The sequence below is a fragment of the Henckelia pumila genome, chromosome 1 (genome assembly GCF_033568475.1).
Source record: "Henckelia pumila isolate YLH828 chromosome 1, ASM3356847v2, whole genome shotgun sequence".
In the NCBI taxonomy this organism is placed as follows: Eukaryota; Viridiplantae; Streptophyta; class Magnoliopsida; order Lamiales; family Gesneriaceae; genus Henckelia; species Henckelia pumila.
In genome coordinates this window covers 71909162-71928083 of record NC_133120.1, presented here as the reverse complement: position 1 = coordinate 71928083, position 18922 = coordinate 71909162, and the positions used below count along the sequence as shown (strand labels likewise).

Here is an 18922-nt window from a genome sequence, read left to right as displayed (position 1 = left end):
TGAGAGATGATTTTAGATGTTTTTAGAATAGAACTATGGAAGATAAAGATGAACAACATTACTTTTGAAATGTTAAAATATTTTTATAGAATAATTGTCCAAATACATATTTATTCTTAAAACAACTATTAAAACATTTTATAAAAATTTTTTTAAAAATAATTTTATAAAAATATTTTATAAGTACATATACAAACAGAACCATCGTATCTAAACTCAACAATTTATATGTCAAATTATCATAAGTCGAATTGGTGTTATTACTGAGACGTTGATTGTTGAAATAATGATCGAAATATTATGTTTGAACTGCAACATAATTTTCAATATATATGCCAAATTATCATAAGTCGAATTGTAGGTCCAATAGTTGAGTGTCACCTCAATAGTTGACACGAAAGTTGGCACGGTAGGCAGGCAACACATCAAAACTCTATACATGAATTTTGATATGCTGCCCATCCACCATGTCCACCTTTGTGTCCACCAATGATGTGACACTCATCTATTGGATGTGATGAATTGTTTGAACGGTCAAATAATTGAGTGTCACATCAATGGTTGGCACGGAAGTTGACACGATAGGCGGACATCATATCAAAACTCATATATAGGGCTGAGATACCGAGCTAAAATACCGACTTTTCGGCATACCGTACCGAATTTTTTTTGAAATATAGACATTTTTTTTTATATTGAATTTTTTTGGTATCTATATGGTATCAATATAGATTTTTTCCATACCAACATTTCAGAATTTCGATATCGGTACCGGTATGAATTTTTTTCATGTTAATATTTTGTATACGGTATACCGAAAACCCACCCCTACTCATATAGTCATATATTATATTATATTATATTATATTTATATTTATATAGATACAAATATATAGCTTGACTTTCAATCAAGATTGACAAAATTTTCAACATGGTATTTATTATTTCCATAAAAAATTATGATAATAACTTAATTAACAAAATGAAATAATTGGCAAAAAATGCGAATTATAATACTATTTCACGAGGACAAAAAAAAGCTATTTAGTGCTCACACAATATATGTGTTGCGAATACTGGTATAAATTAGGTTTTCTAGGCATTGCACAAGTTCAGTTACTTGATTTACTTTTATACATCGAGAGCGAAGTATAAATTTTCACTTCCAATTTTGCTAAGATTCATGTTAGATGATTCCGAATCCGATTTATGGTTTAAAAATAAAAAAATATCTTATGAATTGATATCACATGTCAATTTTGTGAGAGATATATTTCTTATTTAATTGTACCGATTCATGAAAGATATTATTTAAATACCAAAAATATTACTTTTTTATTGTAGATATAAACGCATGAAATCGTCTCACACGAGTCTTGCGCTCGGGAAAAAAGAAAAAAAAGGAAAGGAGAAAAAAAAACCAGGATGGGGCCGAGGCTCACCACTGATAATTTGGATAAAGTCATGGATAAATAAATGAAGGAGTGAGAATGGAAATGGGAGTGGAAAACATGGAAAAAGTTTGTTGAGGGAAAGGACACAGAAAAGTAAAAGATAGTTGTGAATATACATACAGCACGTACATTTATACGCACTTTATTTAATTTAATTTAATAATTATACAGAGAGAGAGAGGCAGCAGCGGAGTATTTTTAAAAGTTGATTTTATTGCTTCTTTCACTTTCCTTTTTCCCCATTCTTGCGTTGTATTCCGTCGCCGTAGATCTCTCTTTCTTGTAATTCTTCTAACCCTAGCCCTGTGTTTTCTGGATTTACTCGATTTATCCCCATAATTTTCTTTCTTGTTTTGCGCGTTCAATCGGTCGGAAAATCGAGCAAGAACTCGGAACAGTGTCGTAGGGGGAGTTCGAATCTTGGGAATCAGTCGGACGGTTTGATTTTTACGTTGTTCGTGCAGATGAGACGCGTCGAACTCGAACCCTGTTTTGGAAATGGAATCTTTTGACTCATGAAGGTACCTACTTTTTTTCTTCTTTTCTTATTTTTGTCTGAATTATACTGTTGAAATCGTGTACGGCTGTTAATTGACCCTGATGATTCAGTAATAGTCATAGTTGGAAGGTATGCTTTATCTTCGGTCGCGAGAATTAGGCAAAGCTATGAAGAATTGATGTGTTTGTTAGTCTTTAGATTTGGTCTTTGTGCAAACACGCACGCGTTTTTGATTTGGCTCTGACTCATAATTTCCTTATTTCAATTTTAATTTTTATTGGTTATTGGGGATCGCTGGGAGAGGAAGCTGCCTTCTTGTGTTTTTGCTCTGCCTGTGCGTGTCTTTGTGATTATTTAGCTAGCGTATACTTTTTATATTCAGGAGTTCTTTTACAAGTATGATGTTTCGGCTTGGAAACCTTTTTTGGTTTTGTGATTTTCCTTTTTCCACACTTTGGGATCTAAGACCGCTTCTAGTTTGAAGTTTCGATATCTTTCGTCGGTGCAGGTATTTTTTTTTTTTGGTTCTAGAGTTTAAGTTCTCGTCTTGAAAAGATGGAAGACGCGGGCACCCAAGTAGCCTCTCCAATAGGCATCCCTCAACCACATGCTGGAATATTTTACAACGTGCATCCAATGGCCAAGAAACGTGGTCCACCTTTTAACCCTGTTAATTTTGTTCATCAGAATCCTTCTGATAATTGGAATCCTATGTCCTGGGATTGGGACAGTACTAGGTTCGTCGCCAAACAGTTACAATCTGATGGGATTTTGGTGGGAAGTGACCCTCGTATTCAACAAGACTTGCCAAGGAGTATGGATGTACAAAATAGTGCTCAAAATTCTAAAAACCCTGACTCTACTGGAGAAAGGGATGAAAATCTGATGTTGAAGCTTGGAGCTGGAGACGGAGTTGGGCCCAGTGGCAGCAGCGGTGCTACGAATGTAGTGGAGCCACAAGCTGTGCCAAGACCCAATAAGAGAGTAAGAGCCGGATCACCGGGTGGTGCTAATTATCCTAGGTGTCAAGTTGATAATTGTAAGGAAGACCTGTCTACTGCCAAGGACTATCACCGACGGCACAAGGTATGTGAGGTTCATAGCAAAGCCAGTAAGGCTTTGGTGGGGAAACAGATGCAAAGGTTTTGCCAGCAATGCAGCAGGTTGGTAATTCGACCTCTCAGTTGAGCCAATTTTGTAGCATTCTTCAATTGAGCTGTTGAGTTTTTACTATTTTACATCAATTGTAAAGCGTTTAACAAGGACTTTTGAAGCAAGGCTGCACTTTCATCTCATTCTCTGGCAGTTTTGCTTTTTTATTTTGTAATGGGCATATTGAGCCAACAGGTTAATGGCTTCATTCCTTTTTATCAGGTTCCACCCCCTTTCAGAATTTGACGAGGGAAAGAGAAGCTGTAGGCGCAGACTTGCTGGGCACAACAGGAGGAGGAGGAAAACTCAGCCAGATGACACCACTCAACGGCTGTTAGTTCCTGACAACCGTAACAACAATGTGAATTGTGATCTTGATATTGTCAGTTTATTGGCAGTTCTAGCTCGTGCACAAGGTAAAGAGGTCTTTCATAAGAATACTTGGGCTTAAGCAATTATATAGGAAATAAATAAATGGCCTCAAATAATTATAATATCAAAACTTCTAAATTCTTGCTAGTGTGATATGATAAATAACTTTTGCTTTAACATCTTACAAATGATGCAGTTAGAGCTAGAGAAAAGTTAAAAGTTCTTTTTGAAATCACGACGAGCTCAAAGTAGAAAGAGTTTTGCGGAATTCTATTATTTGCTGAGAAGTAGGACTAGAAATCTGATCTTTTAACTTCTCTCGTGTGTACAATTGACCTTTTTCTGAATTCTGTCTCGTGTAATATTAGGGAACATTGAGGACAAGATTGGGAAATTCTCACCAGTACCCAACAAGGATCAGCTCATGCAGATTCTTAATAAAATAAATTCACTTCCCTTACCAGCAGACGTAGCAATGAAGTTGCCTGTTGCGAAAAGTAGCAACACAAGTGTTCATAACCGTTCATCCTCTGAAAATCAGAATCAAGTGATGGAAAACGCTTCTTCACCTTCGACCTTGGATTTGCTCGCTGTTCTTTCCGCAACTTCTGGAGCTCCGTCATCTGATGCATTTGAAATTCAATCTCAGCCTAGCACCGAGGAAAGTGGTTCTGAGAAAAGTAAGTCACCATGTGTTGACCAAGCTGCACGTGTCAATTTACAGAGAGGGCCTATTGTGGAAGTTCCCACCGTGGGAGAAAGGAGTGGCACTAGTTACCATTACCCCTTGGAAGACATGGATTGCCATGTTGAAGAGACTCCTAGTTTGCCGTTACAGCTATTTAGCTCCTCACCAGAAGATGATAGTGGAAGGAAACTACAATCTGGTGGGAAAAACTGCTTTTCTTCTGCCAGTAGTAATCCTTCAGAAGGAAGGTCACCGATGTCATCACCACCTATTGTACATGATTTGTTTCCAGTGCATACTTTAAAAGAAGCAATGAAGCATGACAGTTTGCCAAGTATTAGAGGAAATATGAAAGCATCCATGAGCAATGATTGCAATACATCACTTCAGCTGTTTGGACGCTCAGTCAGGACTAATGAAAATGGTTCAATTCCAAGTTCTCCGTACAATGCAGGGTATTCATCTTCTTCTGGATCTGATCATTCGCCATCCAGATTGTTATCTGATGTCCAGGTATTTCTGCTCTTTTTCTTTTTAACAAAATGTTCAGGTATTTCTGGATATATGTTCTGTCTCCTTTTACCAACAACCTTAGTCATATTGTTGTTGTTTTCATGTATTCATGCTTGTTCTTAGTTTTACGGTAAGATCAGAGAGAACATGACTTGTTTGTATTTTTTTAACCAGGATCGAACTGGTCGAATAGTTTTCAAATTGTTTGACAAGGATCCGAGTCATTTGCCTGGGTCATTACGAGCTCAGGTTAGACTTTAACACTTAAGATTGATTATTCCCTAATTCATATTTGGCTATCATGGTCTGCATTGCTTCTATCTTCAGATCTTCAATTGGCTATCCACCACCCCATCAGAAATGGAAAGCTACATCAGGCCTGGTTGCATTGTTCTCTCAATCTATTTATCCATGCCATCTTTTGCTTGGGAACAAGTGAGCGTGTTTCCATGAAAACTCATTTTTCGATATTTTCCTTCGATTCGCCAGCTTTATTGACCCTGGCCTGTTTGCAGTTTGAAAAAGACCTTCTTCAGTATGTGAAATCTCTGGTCAGAGGTGTTGATGTTGACTTTTGGGGAAATGGGAGATTTTTGATTCATACAGAGAGACAGATGGCATCTCATAAAGATGGTAAATGTTTTTTTTTGGGTATTGTGAGCCAGTTAATGAAGGACTTGTTCTCTTTTCATTGTCATTTTGTTTAGTTTAGGTTTTTTTTTTCGGGAGTTTAGTTCGCAATCACGTGCCTAGCTACATGTTTCAAGTACTCATGTTTCTTTTATGCAAATAAAATTCAGGAAATATACGTCTCTGCAAATCTTGGAGAGGCTGGAGTACACCAGAATTAATCTGGGTCTCACCTGTGGCAGTTGTTGGAGGACAAGAGACCTCTCTCTTATTGAGAGGAAAAAGGTTGACCGCTCCAGGCACAAAGTATGTGATTTTGTTAAGTTGGATGATTTATTTCATGCCTTTGGTATCTTTTCATAAAAAACTTTTCTAATTATGGTGTAGGATATACTGCTCACATCCAGCTGGATTCAATGCAAGTTTGGTTCCAGCATTATCACATCAAGACTCAGCAACTGATCAACTTATTCTGGGTAGCTTAAAAGTTAATCTAGCAACACCGAATACACTTAGCCGCTGTTTCATTGAGGTACAAAAGAGAATATTATCAATTTTGAAATAATTGTCTGAGTGTCGTATCATGATTGTTTTTTTTATTACAGGTTGAGAATAATATCAGAGGTACTAGTTTTCCTGTGATTATAGCAGATGACAACATTTGCCAAGAATTGAGACTTCTTGAACCGGACATTGTTGGAAGTGCTGAAGTGCATGATGTCAATCACATTCGAAATAGAGATAGGCCCCTGTCCAGGGAAGAAGCCCTGCATTTCTTGAATGAACTTGGTTGGCTCTTCCAAAGAAAGCACAACTCTACTTTGCTGATGAGCCCAGAGTATAAGCTTTCTCGGATGCAATTCCTTCTTATATTCTCTGTTGAGTGCGATTTTTGTGCTTTGGTTGAAACCCTCCTGGGGATTCTGGTAGAATTTAACCTGGTTAGAGAGAATTTAGTGAGGGAATCCCTGGAGATGCTAGCAGAATCTCACCTCTTGAACAAGGCTGTCAAAAGGAGGTGCCGCCGCATGGTTGATCTTCTAATTAATTACTCTGTTTTTGATTCCACCAATAGTTCCGAAATGTTTATTTTTGTACCCAATATGGCTGGACCTGGTGGTGTCACGCCTTTACATTTGGCTGCTTGCACATCATCAGCTGATGACATTGTTGATGCTCTGACAAGTGATCCGAAGGAGGTATTTCAGTTTTTTTATTCAACTTATATACAATTCACGTGGTTATAAAAAATGCCTTCTGATTTTTCACCATTTTATTGTTTCTCCTCCTCCTTTCATTGATCCAGTCACTTCTTTTAGCATTTTGATGAAATGTACTGACCTTTTTGTCCATGGTTTTTTTGTGCAGATTGGATTGGACTGCTGGAATTCGCTTCTTGACTCAAATGGACTTTCTCCTTATGCATATGCCTTAATGAGGAATAATAACTCTTATAATTCCCTTGTTGCACAGAAATATGCAAAAAGGAAACTGGGTCAAGTGTCAGTATCAATTGATAACGAAATTGTTCCATTCCATTTGGAGGTAAACAAGGACAAGACGATTGGCTCGAACCTCGATGAGGGTGAAAGATCTTGTTCTAGATGTGCACTTGTTGCTCGATACGGTAAAAGGTTTCCAAAGTCACAAGGGTTGCTTCAGCCTCCCTTTATCCATTCATTGCTTGTTGTAGCTGCCGTATGCGTTTGCGTCTGTGTGTTCCTGAGAGTTCTTCCGTATCTCAGTTCTGTTGCCCCATTTGCCTGGGAGAACTTGGACTATGGTGCAATGTAGTTTTATGAGAAGATTTTGCTCGAGCAAATTTTAGTGACGAACTATAGGCTCCACTGTCTTTGTGGGAGAAGAGAGCAATATCTTTCTGGCGATTCGGCAGCCAGGAAACTGTAACTCGGAGTTGCAAGTCTAATCTATCTGGATGTAGAGTAGCTTGAATCCCAGAGGGATGGTTGGACCCTCATTCTCGTAACAGTAACTTATTTAAGATAATACATGATCTTAATGCACCGAAAGCTGAAGATTCAGTTTCCGGGATGAACAACTTTGAGCATGTGTTCTCCTGCAGGTAAGTGACTCTAGTATATCCCTCTATATCAACTGAACCTAAGAAAGTACCAAGTGTACTTGTTTCTGTAAAAAGAAGTATCAGGCTTTGAAAATTACGTTATTAGGTTGTTTAAGTGAAATATATACTTGTATGTCTTAGTATATTTTTTCCTTTGCCTCATTTCATTAATTGGTGAGGCAGTATGTATTTTGGGAAAATATGGTGAACCATTATCAGTTGTTTTTGGCCTGTTTGAGTGATTAATAAATTTATTATTTTGCAACAAAAGCACATGTGTTCGCACGTGAAAGTATGGATTATTGATGAATGAGACAATTATTGAGTTTGATAATATAGGGTCATTATAAAATCTGTGGGAAATTGTCTGAAAGTTTGTTTTATTCAAGGGAGGACTGACTACGTTACAACATAAACCTAAAAGACAAACACAAAGGAGTTGATGGAATGACATCCCTATGTATGCCGGTGATAATGCCTGAGCCATGCATGTATTTATGACTCTGATAATGCCCGAGCCATGCATGTATTGTAAGTTAGCGTCATCCTGAGTAATCGATGAACCTTGCTCTTATATGGAAATCCAACTTCATTCGAATGGAGTAGCTGTGTGTCATGACAGTAGCTACCTAGATATGAAGTGAAATAATAGTCCAGGCAACATCTATGTGAGGATCTTGTTGGATATTTTATGCTGCAGCAGGAGTTTCAATCGGATCACATGGGTCCCACATGAATTCATGTGCGGCTTGCTCATGTCAAGGGCGATGGGACGTGATACTCGGTTTCTGATGTGTCACACCCAAAGACGACGCATAAAAATCAAGTCATCATTTGATTTCTCTGTATGAAGATAGAACCAGAACCAGGATGGCTTAGAGCGGCACGAAGATGTGATGTAACTACGGATGAGGCATGACAGCCTAGTCGGTATGAAGATAGAACCAGAACCAGGATGGCTTAGAGTGGCACGAAGATGTGATGCAACTACGGATGAGGCATGACAGCCTAGTCGGCATCCGCGTCACATGACACCATTTAATAGACCATCGACTCGGCACCACCTGAAGTATAGACACTGTTTCGGGGCTATAAATGCAATCATCTGAATATATCCGCCTACAGGTTCAGCGGAACGAGAAAAACAAAGAAGATAATTCTGGAAACAATTTCTAGAATTATACGAAGTCAAAGGCAGTCATAATAATCATAATTGGAAATCTGTCAGAAAGTTTTATTGAAGAATTACGTACAATACCGTTTGCATTGGATACTACAAATTTTATAACATTGAATAATCAATTATTTAAAAAAAAAATCCCAAAAGAATGAATATACACGCGAAAGTGTAAGCTATCTCAAGGTTGTAACACTTTCTCAACCATTCGAAGGGAAAAAGAACACATTAAAAGAGAAGTTGTGTTAATATAAATTGAAGATCACATATTGCTTACAAACTGAGGTGGTCGTTATTCCCATCGAATTAATTTTGCGAATTCTATTTGGTGACTTTAAACTAACGTATATATGTTTTTTTCCAATACCGTAAAGTGACGCTTTGTGAAACTTTTCGCAATTGAAGAAAAAGTACAGCAGAAAATTAAACTTCGAAACTACTATCAAAATCAGTGTTGTTTAATTTTATGCATTTATTCTTATAAAGGTTTAAATGAGTTTTTTTTTCGTATAGTTGATAATATTTAAGAACGCTTAGGTATTGTTTGGGAGAACTTTTAGAAAACACTTCTCAGCTTTTTCTTCACAAAATTTTAAAACTTTGTGAAATTTTGTTACGAAAAAGTTGATAAGTACTTCCTATAAGCTCTCTCAAACACTATCTTAGAGTTGTTACAACTTGTCATTTGGTTAATGATCCCCCATCTCTATTATATAGATCTTTTTTCTTATAAATAAAAAAAAAATTGTAAAAACAAATTATATACAAACTTTACATTTTAACAAATTCAAAAAAATATTTGCTCGCTTTTCAAGAGGTATTTAATGAAACATATTGATATTAGTACATGATGTTGGAAAACGGCGTTCAGATCAATTAGAATTGATACCCGGTACAGCGGAAGTTTAAAAAATTTATTTTATTAATATGGAACGATTCCATATCTGGGTATCAAAACTTTTACGATTAAATTGTGTAAGTAAAATAAATAATCACAATTAAATATTTTACCTTAAAATCTCGAAGCGATATTATGGACACCAACAGAATTTAATCTGCTCTTGTTGTATATCCCCGGAACTGATGAACGAACGTTTCTTCAATCAGGTCCACGAATAGAAAACAAAACCCTCTGATTGACTGCACTAAAAATCAATCAGAAGTTTGCGTAGAGAATAAACAGATATGATCTGTTAATTCAGATTGTAATTTTTCATAAAAATCACAAGCCGAATTTTCTCCGAAAGGGACAGAGGAATTTTCGAAAATCCTCTTGAAATAATTATGCAGTGTTCGAAAATTTGAAGACTGAATCACACGTAATTTTCGAACCCACTACATGTATTTATAGATAATTTCTAGACTAGGTTAAGTTATAATTGTATTAGGACTCTAACTTCTTAAAGCCCACAATCCATAACTTAAGCCCAACAAGACAAGCCCGTTGTTCTAAAAATTAATATAAAATTCATCGTGACTCCGATTGATAAACTGATTTTACCAATGTGCACAGAAACCATTTCTGCATCTTTTAAAGTCAAGATAATTTTTCTGAATCCGAATTCAGTGATTTCCAAAAATGTCCATCCCTATGTCATTTTAGGAAATCCCACTCCTTTTAGTTAAGAAGTCCAACTTCTCTTTCATTAAATTTAACTCTTTAAATTTAACTATCTCTATGGGGTTTTAGTAATCCATTACTTGTGTAACCCTCAATGGTTCAGGAATACAGCTAGCCGTGGGCTCACAACTCCTTGTGACTCGGAACAACAATTTCCGACTTACCCATCGAATCATGGTAAGAGCGTCTAGCAACATCGCCCCATGATTCCCTAGGTATTACTGATAGTGCCTGCAAGAACCAGTAGATTTTGGTTAGCGTACAGTACGATCCCTTCAACCATATATCCCGATCGAATCAACAACCATTGGTATATCGAGAGTCGTTCGAGATTCGATAACTATGCATAACATCTTGGAGATCTATTAGTGACATCGCATGTGTTACTAGGATAACCCATTAACCTAAAACACATCATGTACTCTGGCCAGAGATTCGTCACACTAATATCTCCTCAGATCGCATAGGATATCCACACTCGCAAGTATGTGGTGAATCCTTGACAACAAAGCATCGACTCCTATATGCATCGTAACTGTACCCAATCCCGACACCTGATGACCCCAATAGAGTCGGTAAACGAGTCAAAGCACAGTACTAGCATATAGAGTCTCAATGATGTTTCAAGTAATAAGGACTAATGGTATACAACCAAAACCGCGGACTTTATCCACTCGATAAGTGATAACCACTTGGAAATTCCGAAAAGGGTAGTTCGATCATTCATCATATGAATATCCATTTGCACGCTTTGAACATCTCTATGTTCCATACCAATGAAACGTGGTACTCGGCATCGCAAATGCTAGTCTCAATCTCGAGCGATCCTTATCCTTATTTGCGGATGGCTCAATTGACTAGGAACAGTTTAGAATATACAGTGACTATAAGATGTGTTTTATGATAGCCATCCCCATGTGCTACCACATCTTACATACATTATAGTATATTCAAGGTCTTTATCAAAACAACAATATCATATCATCATATAACAATATGAAGAAAGATAAAGTCAATACCATTATAAAAGTGCAAATTATATTAAACAAAAGATTGTTTTACATAGAGTCATAAAAGCCCTTAGCCACAAGTTGGCTAACCGGGCACCCACTCTTTCAATCTCCCACTTGCCCTAAAGCCAACTAGTCATAATACGTAATCTCATTGCTTCGCGATGTTTGTCAAACAATGGTCCTGGCAAGGGCTTAGTAAGCGGATCAGCGATATTGTCTGTAGAGGCCACTCTCTTGACACTGATGTCTCCTCTTTCCACAATCTCCCGGATGATGTGGTATTTCCTCAGTACGTGTTTGGACTTCTGATGAGACCTTGGCTCCTTTGCCTGAGCAACGGCACCCGTGTTGTCACAGTACACCGGGACTGGACCAACAGCTTCAGGAATTATACCCAACTCTTGGATGAATTTCCTTATCCAAACCGCCTCTTTAGCAGCAGCTGATGCTGCAATGTATTCTGCCTCAGTGGTGGAATCCGCTGTGGTTTCTTGCTTGGAACTCTTCCAAGAGACAGCACCGCCATTGAGCACGAATACAAATCCAGAGGTTGATTTCGAGTCATCCACGTCACATTGGAAGCTAGAGTCGGTGTAGCCTTCCAACTTCAATTCTCTTCCTCCATAAACCATGAACACATTCTTAGTCCTTCGCAAGTACTTAAGAATATCCTTCACGGCTTTCCAATACATTTGACCGGGATTGGCTTGGTATTTGCTCGTGACGCTCAGAGCATAGGCCACATCCGGTCTGGTAGATATCATCCCATACATGATACTACCAATGGCTGACGCATATGGTATGTGTGTCATCTTCTCTATCTCTTCGTCAGTCTTGGGACACATAGACTTGGATAAAGAAACTCCATGACACATAGGTAGATGTCCTTTCTTGGACCCATCCATTGAAAACCTTTTCAATATGGTTTCGATGTAGGTTGATTGAGTAAGTCCTATCGTTCTCTTAGATCTATCTCTATAGATCTGTATCCCAAGAATATAGGAGGCCTCACCCAAATCTTTCATCGAGAATCTACTTGATAACCATATCTTTGTTGACTGCAACATCCCTACGTCATTCCCCATGAGTAGAATGTCATCAACATAAAGTACTAAGAATGTTACCGCATCCTTAACTACTTTCTTGTACACGCATGGTTCCTCCGGGTTTTTGATGAAACCAAAATCCTTTATTGTTTCATCAAATTTCTGGTTCCAACTTCTTGATGCTTGTTTGAGACCATAGATTGATCTCTGAAGCTTGCATACTTTATGCTCGCTTCCCATGGATGTGTATCCCTCAGGCTGCGTCATATAGATCTCTTCCTTAATGTTTCCATTAAGAAATGCAGTCTTTACATCCATTTGCCATATCTCATAGTCATACCATGCTGCTATGGCAATAAGGATTCTTATGGACTTGAACATTGCGACTGGTGAAAAGGTTTCATCATAGTCAACTTCTTGTCTTTGAGTATAACCTTTTGCCACCAATCGTGCCTTGTAGGTCAATACCTTTCCATCAGGCCCAAGCTTTTTCTTATAGATCCATTTGCACCCAATTGGAACAATTCCATCGGGAGGATCTACTAAAGACCAAACTTGGTTAGAATGCATCGAATCTATTTCCGATTGCATAGCTTCAAGCCATAAATTTGAATCCGCATCAGAAATTGCTTCCTTGAAGTTTCTTGGATCACATCCAATGTCGGGTTCACTTTGATCCCCTTCAAGAAGAAGACCATATCTAATAGGAGGCCTAGAAGTCCTCTCGAATCTCCTAGTAGTAGGCGTGTCTTGTGATGATTCTTGAGGTGTAGGATCGCTATTTTGTATCTCGGGTTCTTCTCGAATTTCTTCGAGTTCCATCATCTTACCTTTCTTATCCAATAAGAACTCCTTCTCCAAGAAGGTGGCATTCCTTGAAACAAACACTTTTGTTTCATTAGGATGATAGAAATAATATCCGATTGAATTCTTCGGATACCCCACAAAATAACATAAGGAGGATCGACTATCCAACTTATCTCCCACTGTCTGCTTCACGTAAGCAGGACATCCCCAAATCCTCAAGTACGAATACTTAGGAGCTTTGCCATTCCATAACTCGTATGATGTTTTATTTACTGCTTTAGTGTGGACGTTGTTTAACAACAATAGCGCCGTTTCAAGCGCGTAGTCCCAAAACGAAGGTGGGAGCTCAGTGAAGCTCATCATGGATCGAACCATGTCCAACAAAGTTCGATTGCGACGCTCCGAAACACCATTAAGCTGAGGTGTCATAGGAGGAGTCCACTGAGAGAGAATCCCATTCTCTTTTAGATAGTCCAAAAACTCGGTACTTAAGTATTCTCCACCTCGATCCGATCGAAGTGCCTTAATACTTTTACCTAGTTTGTTTTCTACTTCAGCCTTGAATTCTTTGAACCTTTCAAATGCTTCAGACTTATATTTCATTAAATATAAATACCCATACCTAGAATGATCATCAGTAAAGGTAATGAAGTAGGTGTTGCCATATTTAGTACCAATCCTAAATGGACCGCAAACATCTGTATGGATCAAATCCAACAGATTTTGACTATGCTCAGGTTTCCCTTTGAAAGGAGATCTAGTCTTTTTTCCCTTTAGGCAGGACTCACAAGTAGGTAGAGAGTTAATATCAGACATATCAAACATGCCCTCTCCCACTAGCTTGTTCATCTTCCTTGAGGAAATATGACCTAGCCTAGCATGCCAAAGGTTTGCCGGGTTTTGACTATTGTCCTTTCTTTTAATTGTTGTTACCGGTTTATCAACATAATTAATTGGAACGTCTTTTAATTTTAAGCTATATAGATCGTTTTCAAGTTGTCCATTTCCAATCAAACATTCATTCTTGTAAATACTGCAAATCCCATTTACAAAATTGCAAGAAAAATCATCTCTATCAAGCATAGAAATAGATATAATGTTTTTGACCAAATCCGGAACATATAAAACATCTCTCAAAAATAACTTAAAATTGTTCTGCAAAACTAAATAAATGTCTCTTATAGCTTTGGCTTCGACTCTAGAACCATTCCCGAGCCTTAGCTGGGTCTCACCCATCCTTAGCTTACGACTTCTTGTCATCACCTACAAATCATTGCAAATGTGAGATCCACATCCGGTATCCAATACCCAAGAAGAAGTATTAAGCGAAACATTTATTTCAATGTAAAACATACCCTTTGCAGTTCGCAACTGTTCGAGGTATTCCTTGCAGTTACGTTTCCAATGACCGGGTTTCTTGCAGTAATGGCAAACGTTTTCATCTTTTATTCCAATTGAAGCCTTAGCCTTTCCCTTCTTATTTGGTACAATCTTCTTGGGCGGGGCAGAACGTTTCTTACCCTTTCCACTTGGTCCTTTCTTAGAGTTAGAAGAGGAGCCAACCAAGAGTACCGGTTTATCCTTCTTTAGTGTGGCTTCATAAGTCACAAGCATATTGACCATCTCTTCAAGGGTGGCCTCTATCTTGTTCATATTGAAGTTCATCACAAAACCGTCAAACGAGGAAGGAAGTGAAAGAAGCAACAAGTCCGCGCTAAGTTCATGCTCCAAAGTCAAGTCGAGTGTTACCAACTTTTCAATGAGCCCAATCATGCGCACCCCATGCTCACGGACCGAAGTCCCATCTCGCATACGGCTCGTCATGAGCTCTCTGACGGTGGAATACCTCTCTGACCTTGACTGAGCTCCAAAGAGTTCCTTGAGGTTCTTGTGAATGTCAGCAGCATTCACGGCATCCTTGAATTTCCTTTGAAACTCATCAGACATCGAAGCCAGCATGTAGCATTTGGCCTTGATATCATGGTCCCACCATAAATCAAGTTTGGCCAACTCTTCCGGACTTGTATTAGCCGGGGCTTCCTTCGGAGGCGGCTTCTTTAACACGTAGAAAGCTTTTTCCGAAGTAAGAATAATCTTTAACTTACGGAACCATTCCGTATAGTTTGCGCCAGTTAATTTATTTTGTTAGAGAATTGAAAATAGTGGATTGCGTGGATTCATCGTAATATAATACTGAAAAGGAAACAGACAATAATCAGTGATTTGTTTAATTAATTTACTAAGACATAAAATATGGCGAATTTCATTTTATGAATTACACTCCCACTATTTTGACGATTTCACTACCCTCTAGTGAAAACGAAAAACATTTTCTTTAGTAGGAACATGGAGTCCAATTGACAAACTATGGTCCCGAATAATATCAGTCAACCATAATTTTCAAAAGGTAGAGCCCAATTGCTTCCAAAGCAACCTCCATGTTTTTACCTCATGTCCAATAAGGGCCCAATAATATGACGCCGTTTATTGTGACATGTCAAGATGACCCATCAATATTAAGTTGTGATGGACGGTCGCCATGTGGATCCCCAATAATATGAGCCAATCCCATGGGAGTTCCACCCAACTTAAAACATGTGTCGATCCAATGTACAGCTTTCCGATGAACGGGCCCCCCCAATAATATGAGCCGGACCGTATCCGCGGGTAGCATCACATACATTGATCGTTGATGGAAGGTAGGAATATTTAAACAATATTTAAAATTCCATTTTGCTTATCTTGATATCAATTTTAAATCATATTTAAAATGAGGGATTTTATTTTGAAAATTTGTCTCATCATGCAATTTATGTATGCTTGCGGGATTCATACAATTTATGTCTAAACATGCATACATCAATAATATCATATATTATTAAAGGATGATCGATCCCATTAACTATTCGACCCGTGGTTGCCAATCACGAGTCTAAGTCCAATCCTAGGTGATATGCAAGTATGCAATGCAATCCTATTACATTGTGCTTCCAATTTACATTTCTTCGGTCTTCATTGTCTGCTGGGCCCACCATTTCTTCAAATCTTTTTCTCCCACTAAGTCTAATAAATTTACAATAAATTTCGATGACAAATATGGGATACATTTTTAGGGGTGGGAAGGGGCCATAAACCAGACCCACTTTTATTACATATGACAATCATATTGGGATATAAACCAAGCCCATTAATAAACACCAACAACAATAAGACAAATGTAAATCACCTAACATACACCTAAAACATTGGTCATGGCAATCGATCATCCTTTATCCATTAATTAATTCAATAATTAAATAATTAGATAAACATGCAATGACATCATAATTTAAAAGATAAAATCATATTTTATCTTATCCATCCATAAGATCATATCTTATCATCAATTGTACCAAAATAATTAATTTTATAAAATTTAATTTAACGGATAAAATTTATAAATTTTCCAAAAAATCAAATTTATCCAAAAATCAATTTTAAAAATTTCGGACTCGAACAATTCGATCCGATGCCTCGTGATCTAATCAAAAACAATTTTCGATCGGATCAAACACAAGAATTTCAAAAATTCAAAATTTTTTAAAAATTTAAAATTTTAATTTTCCGGGCTGCCCGGGACAATCCCGGGCAGCCCGTCGCTGCCCATTGGGCAGCGATCCGATCGCTGCCCGTGTTTTGCCCGTCAAAATTTTGATTTTTTTAAAAATTTGTTTTGTTTCAAAAACGAGGCTTAAAAATTTTGTACAATCGATTAATTTAATCGTTTGATCTGAGCAACCTGGCTCTGATACCACTGTTGGAAAACGGTGTTCAGATCAATTAGAATTGATACCCGGTGCAGCGGAAGTTTAAAAAATTTATTTTATTAATATAGAACGATTCCATATCTGGGTATCAAAACTTTTACGATTAAATTGTGTAAGTAAAATAAATAATCACAATTAAATATTTTACCTTAAAATCTCGAAGCGAGATTATGGACACCAACAGAATTTAATCTGCTCTTGTTGTATATCCCCAGAACTGATGAACGAACGTTTCTTCAATCAGGTCCACGAATAGAAAACAAAACCCTCTGATTGACTGCACTAGAAATCAATCAGAAGTTTGCGTAGAGAATAAACAGATATGATCTGTTAATTCAGATTGTAATTTTTCATAAAAATCACAAGCCGAATTTTCTCCGAAAGGGACAGAGGAATTTTCGAAAATCCTCTTGAAATAATTATGCAGTGTTCGAAAATTTGAAGACTGAATCACACGTAATTTTCGAACCCACTACATGTATTTATAGATAATTTCTAGACTAGATTAAGTTATAATTGTATTAGAACTCTAACTCCTTAAAGCCCACAATCCATAACTTAAGCCCAACAAGCCAAGCCCGTTGTTCTAAAAATTAATATAAAATTCATCGTGACTCCGATTGATAAACTGATTTTACCAATGTGCACAGAAACCATTTCTGCATCTTTTAAAGTCAAGATAATTTTTCTGAATCCGAATTCAGTGATTTCCAAAAATGTCCATCCCTATGTCATTTTAAAAAATCCCACTCCCTTTAGTTAAGAAGTCCAACTTCTCTTTCATTAAATTTAACTCTTTAAATTTAACTATCTCTACAGGGTTTTAGTAATCCATTACTTGTGTAACCCTCAATGGTTCAGGAATACAGCTAGCCGTGGGCTCACAACTCCTTGTGACTCGGAACAACAATTTCCGACTTACCCATCGAATCATGGTAAGAGCGTCTAGCAACATCGCCCCATGATTCCCTAGGTATTACTGATAGTGCCTGCAAGAACCAGTAGATTTTGGTTAGCGTACAGTACGATCCCTTCAATCATATATCCCGATCAAATCAACAACCATTGGTATATCGAGAGTCGTTCGAGATTCGATAACTATGCATAACATCTTGGAGGTCTATTAGTGACATCGCATGTGTTACTAGGATAACCTATTAACCTAAAACACATCATGTACTCTGGCCAGAGATTCGTCACACTAATATCTCCTCAGATCGCATAGGATATCCACACTCGCAAGTATGTGGTGAATCCTTGACAACAAAGCATCGACTCCTATATGTGTCGTAACTATACCCAATCCCGACACCTGATGACCCCAATAGAGTCGGTAAACGAGTCAAAGCACAATACTAGCATATAGAGTCTCAATGATGTTTCAAGTAATAAGGACTAATGATGTACAACCAAAACCGCGGACTTTATCCACTCGATAAGTGATAACCACTTGGAAAGTCCGAATAGGGTAGTTCGATCATTCATCATATGAATATCCATTTGCACGCTTTGAACATCTCTATGTTCCATACCAATGAAATGTGGTACTCGGCATCGCAAATGCTAGTCTCAATCTCGAGCGATACTTATCCTTATTTGCGGATGGCTCAATTGATTAGGAACAGTTTAGAATATACAGTGACTATAAGATGTGTTTCATGATAGTTATCCCCATGTGCTACCACATCTTACATACACTATAGTATATTCAAGGTCTTTATCAAAACAACAATATTATATCATCATATAACAATATGAAGAAAGATAAAGTCAATACCATTATAAAAGTGCAAATTATATTAAACAAAAGATTATTTTACATAGAGTCATAAAAGCCCTTAGCCACAAGTTGGCTAACCGGGCACCCACTCTTTCACATGAGTAGGGGAATTTGCATAATTAGGGGAGAGAGACACCCAAAGGAAACATCACAATTATCTAATTTATTTTACGGATGTAAATGAATCGAATTGTTCATAAGTTATTTGAAGCTCATATCGATAAAAAGCTCATCCGAGCTCATTTGCTAAGCTTATCGAGCCGAGCCCGAGCTTGATCCCG

The 18922-nt window shown here is 37.6% G+C and overlaps 1 protein-coding gene across 1 annotated transcript; it reads left to right on the top strand.

Moving 5' to 3' along the window:
* Nucleotides 1-1542: 1542 nt before the first annotated feature.
* Nucleotides 1543-7672, top strand: LOC140874836 (squamosa promoter-binding-like protein 16). Its single transcript, XM_073278275.1, has 11 exons — nucleotides 1543-1975; nucleotides 2462-3116; nucleotides 3328-3521; nucleotides 3846-4678; nucleotides 4853-4927; nucleotides 5006-5113; nucleotides 5194-5311; nucleotides 5479-5614; nucleotides 5696-5840; nucleotides 5914-6507; nucleotides 6677-7672. Exons 2-11 carry the CDS (start codon nucleotides 2509-2511, stop codon nucleotides 7100-7102), a joined length of 3237 nt encoding a protein of 1078 aa, XP_073134376.1. The 5' UTR covers nucleotides 1543-1975; nucleotides 2462-2508; the 3' UTR covers nucleotides 7103-7672.
* The last annotated feature ends 11250 nt before the right edge of the window (nucleotides 7673-18922 follow it).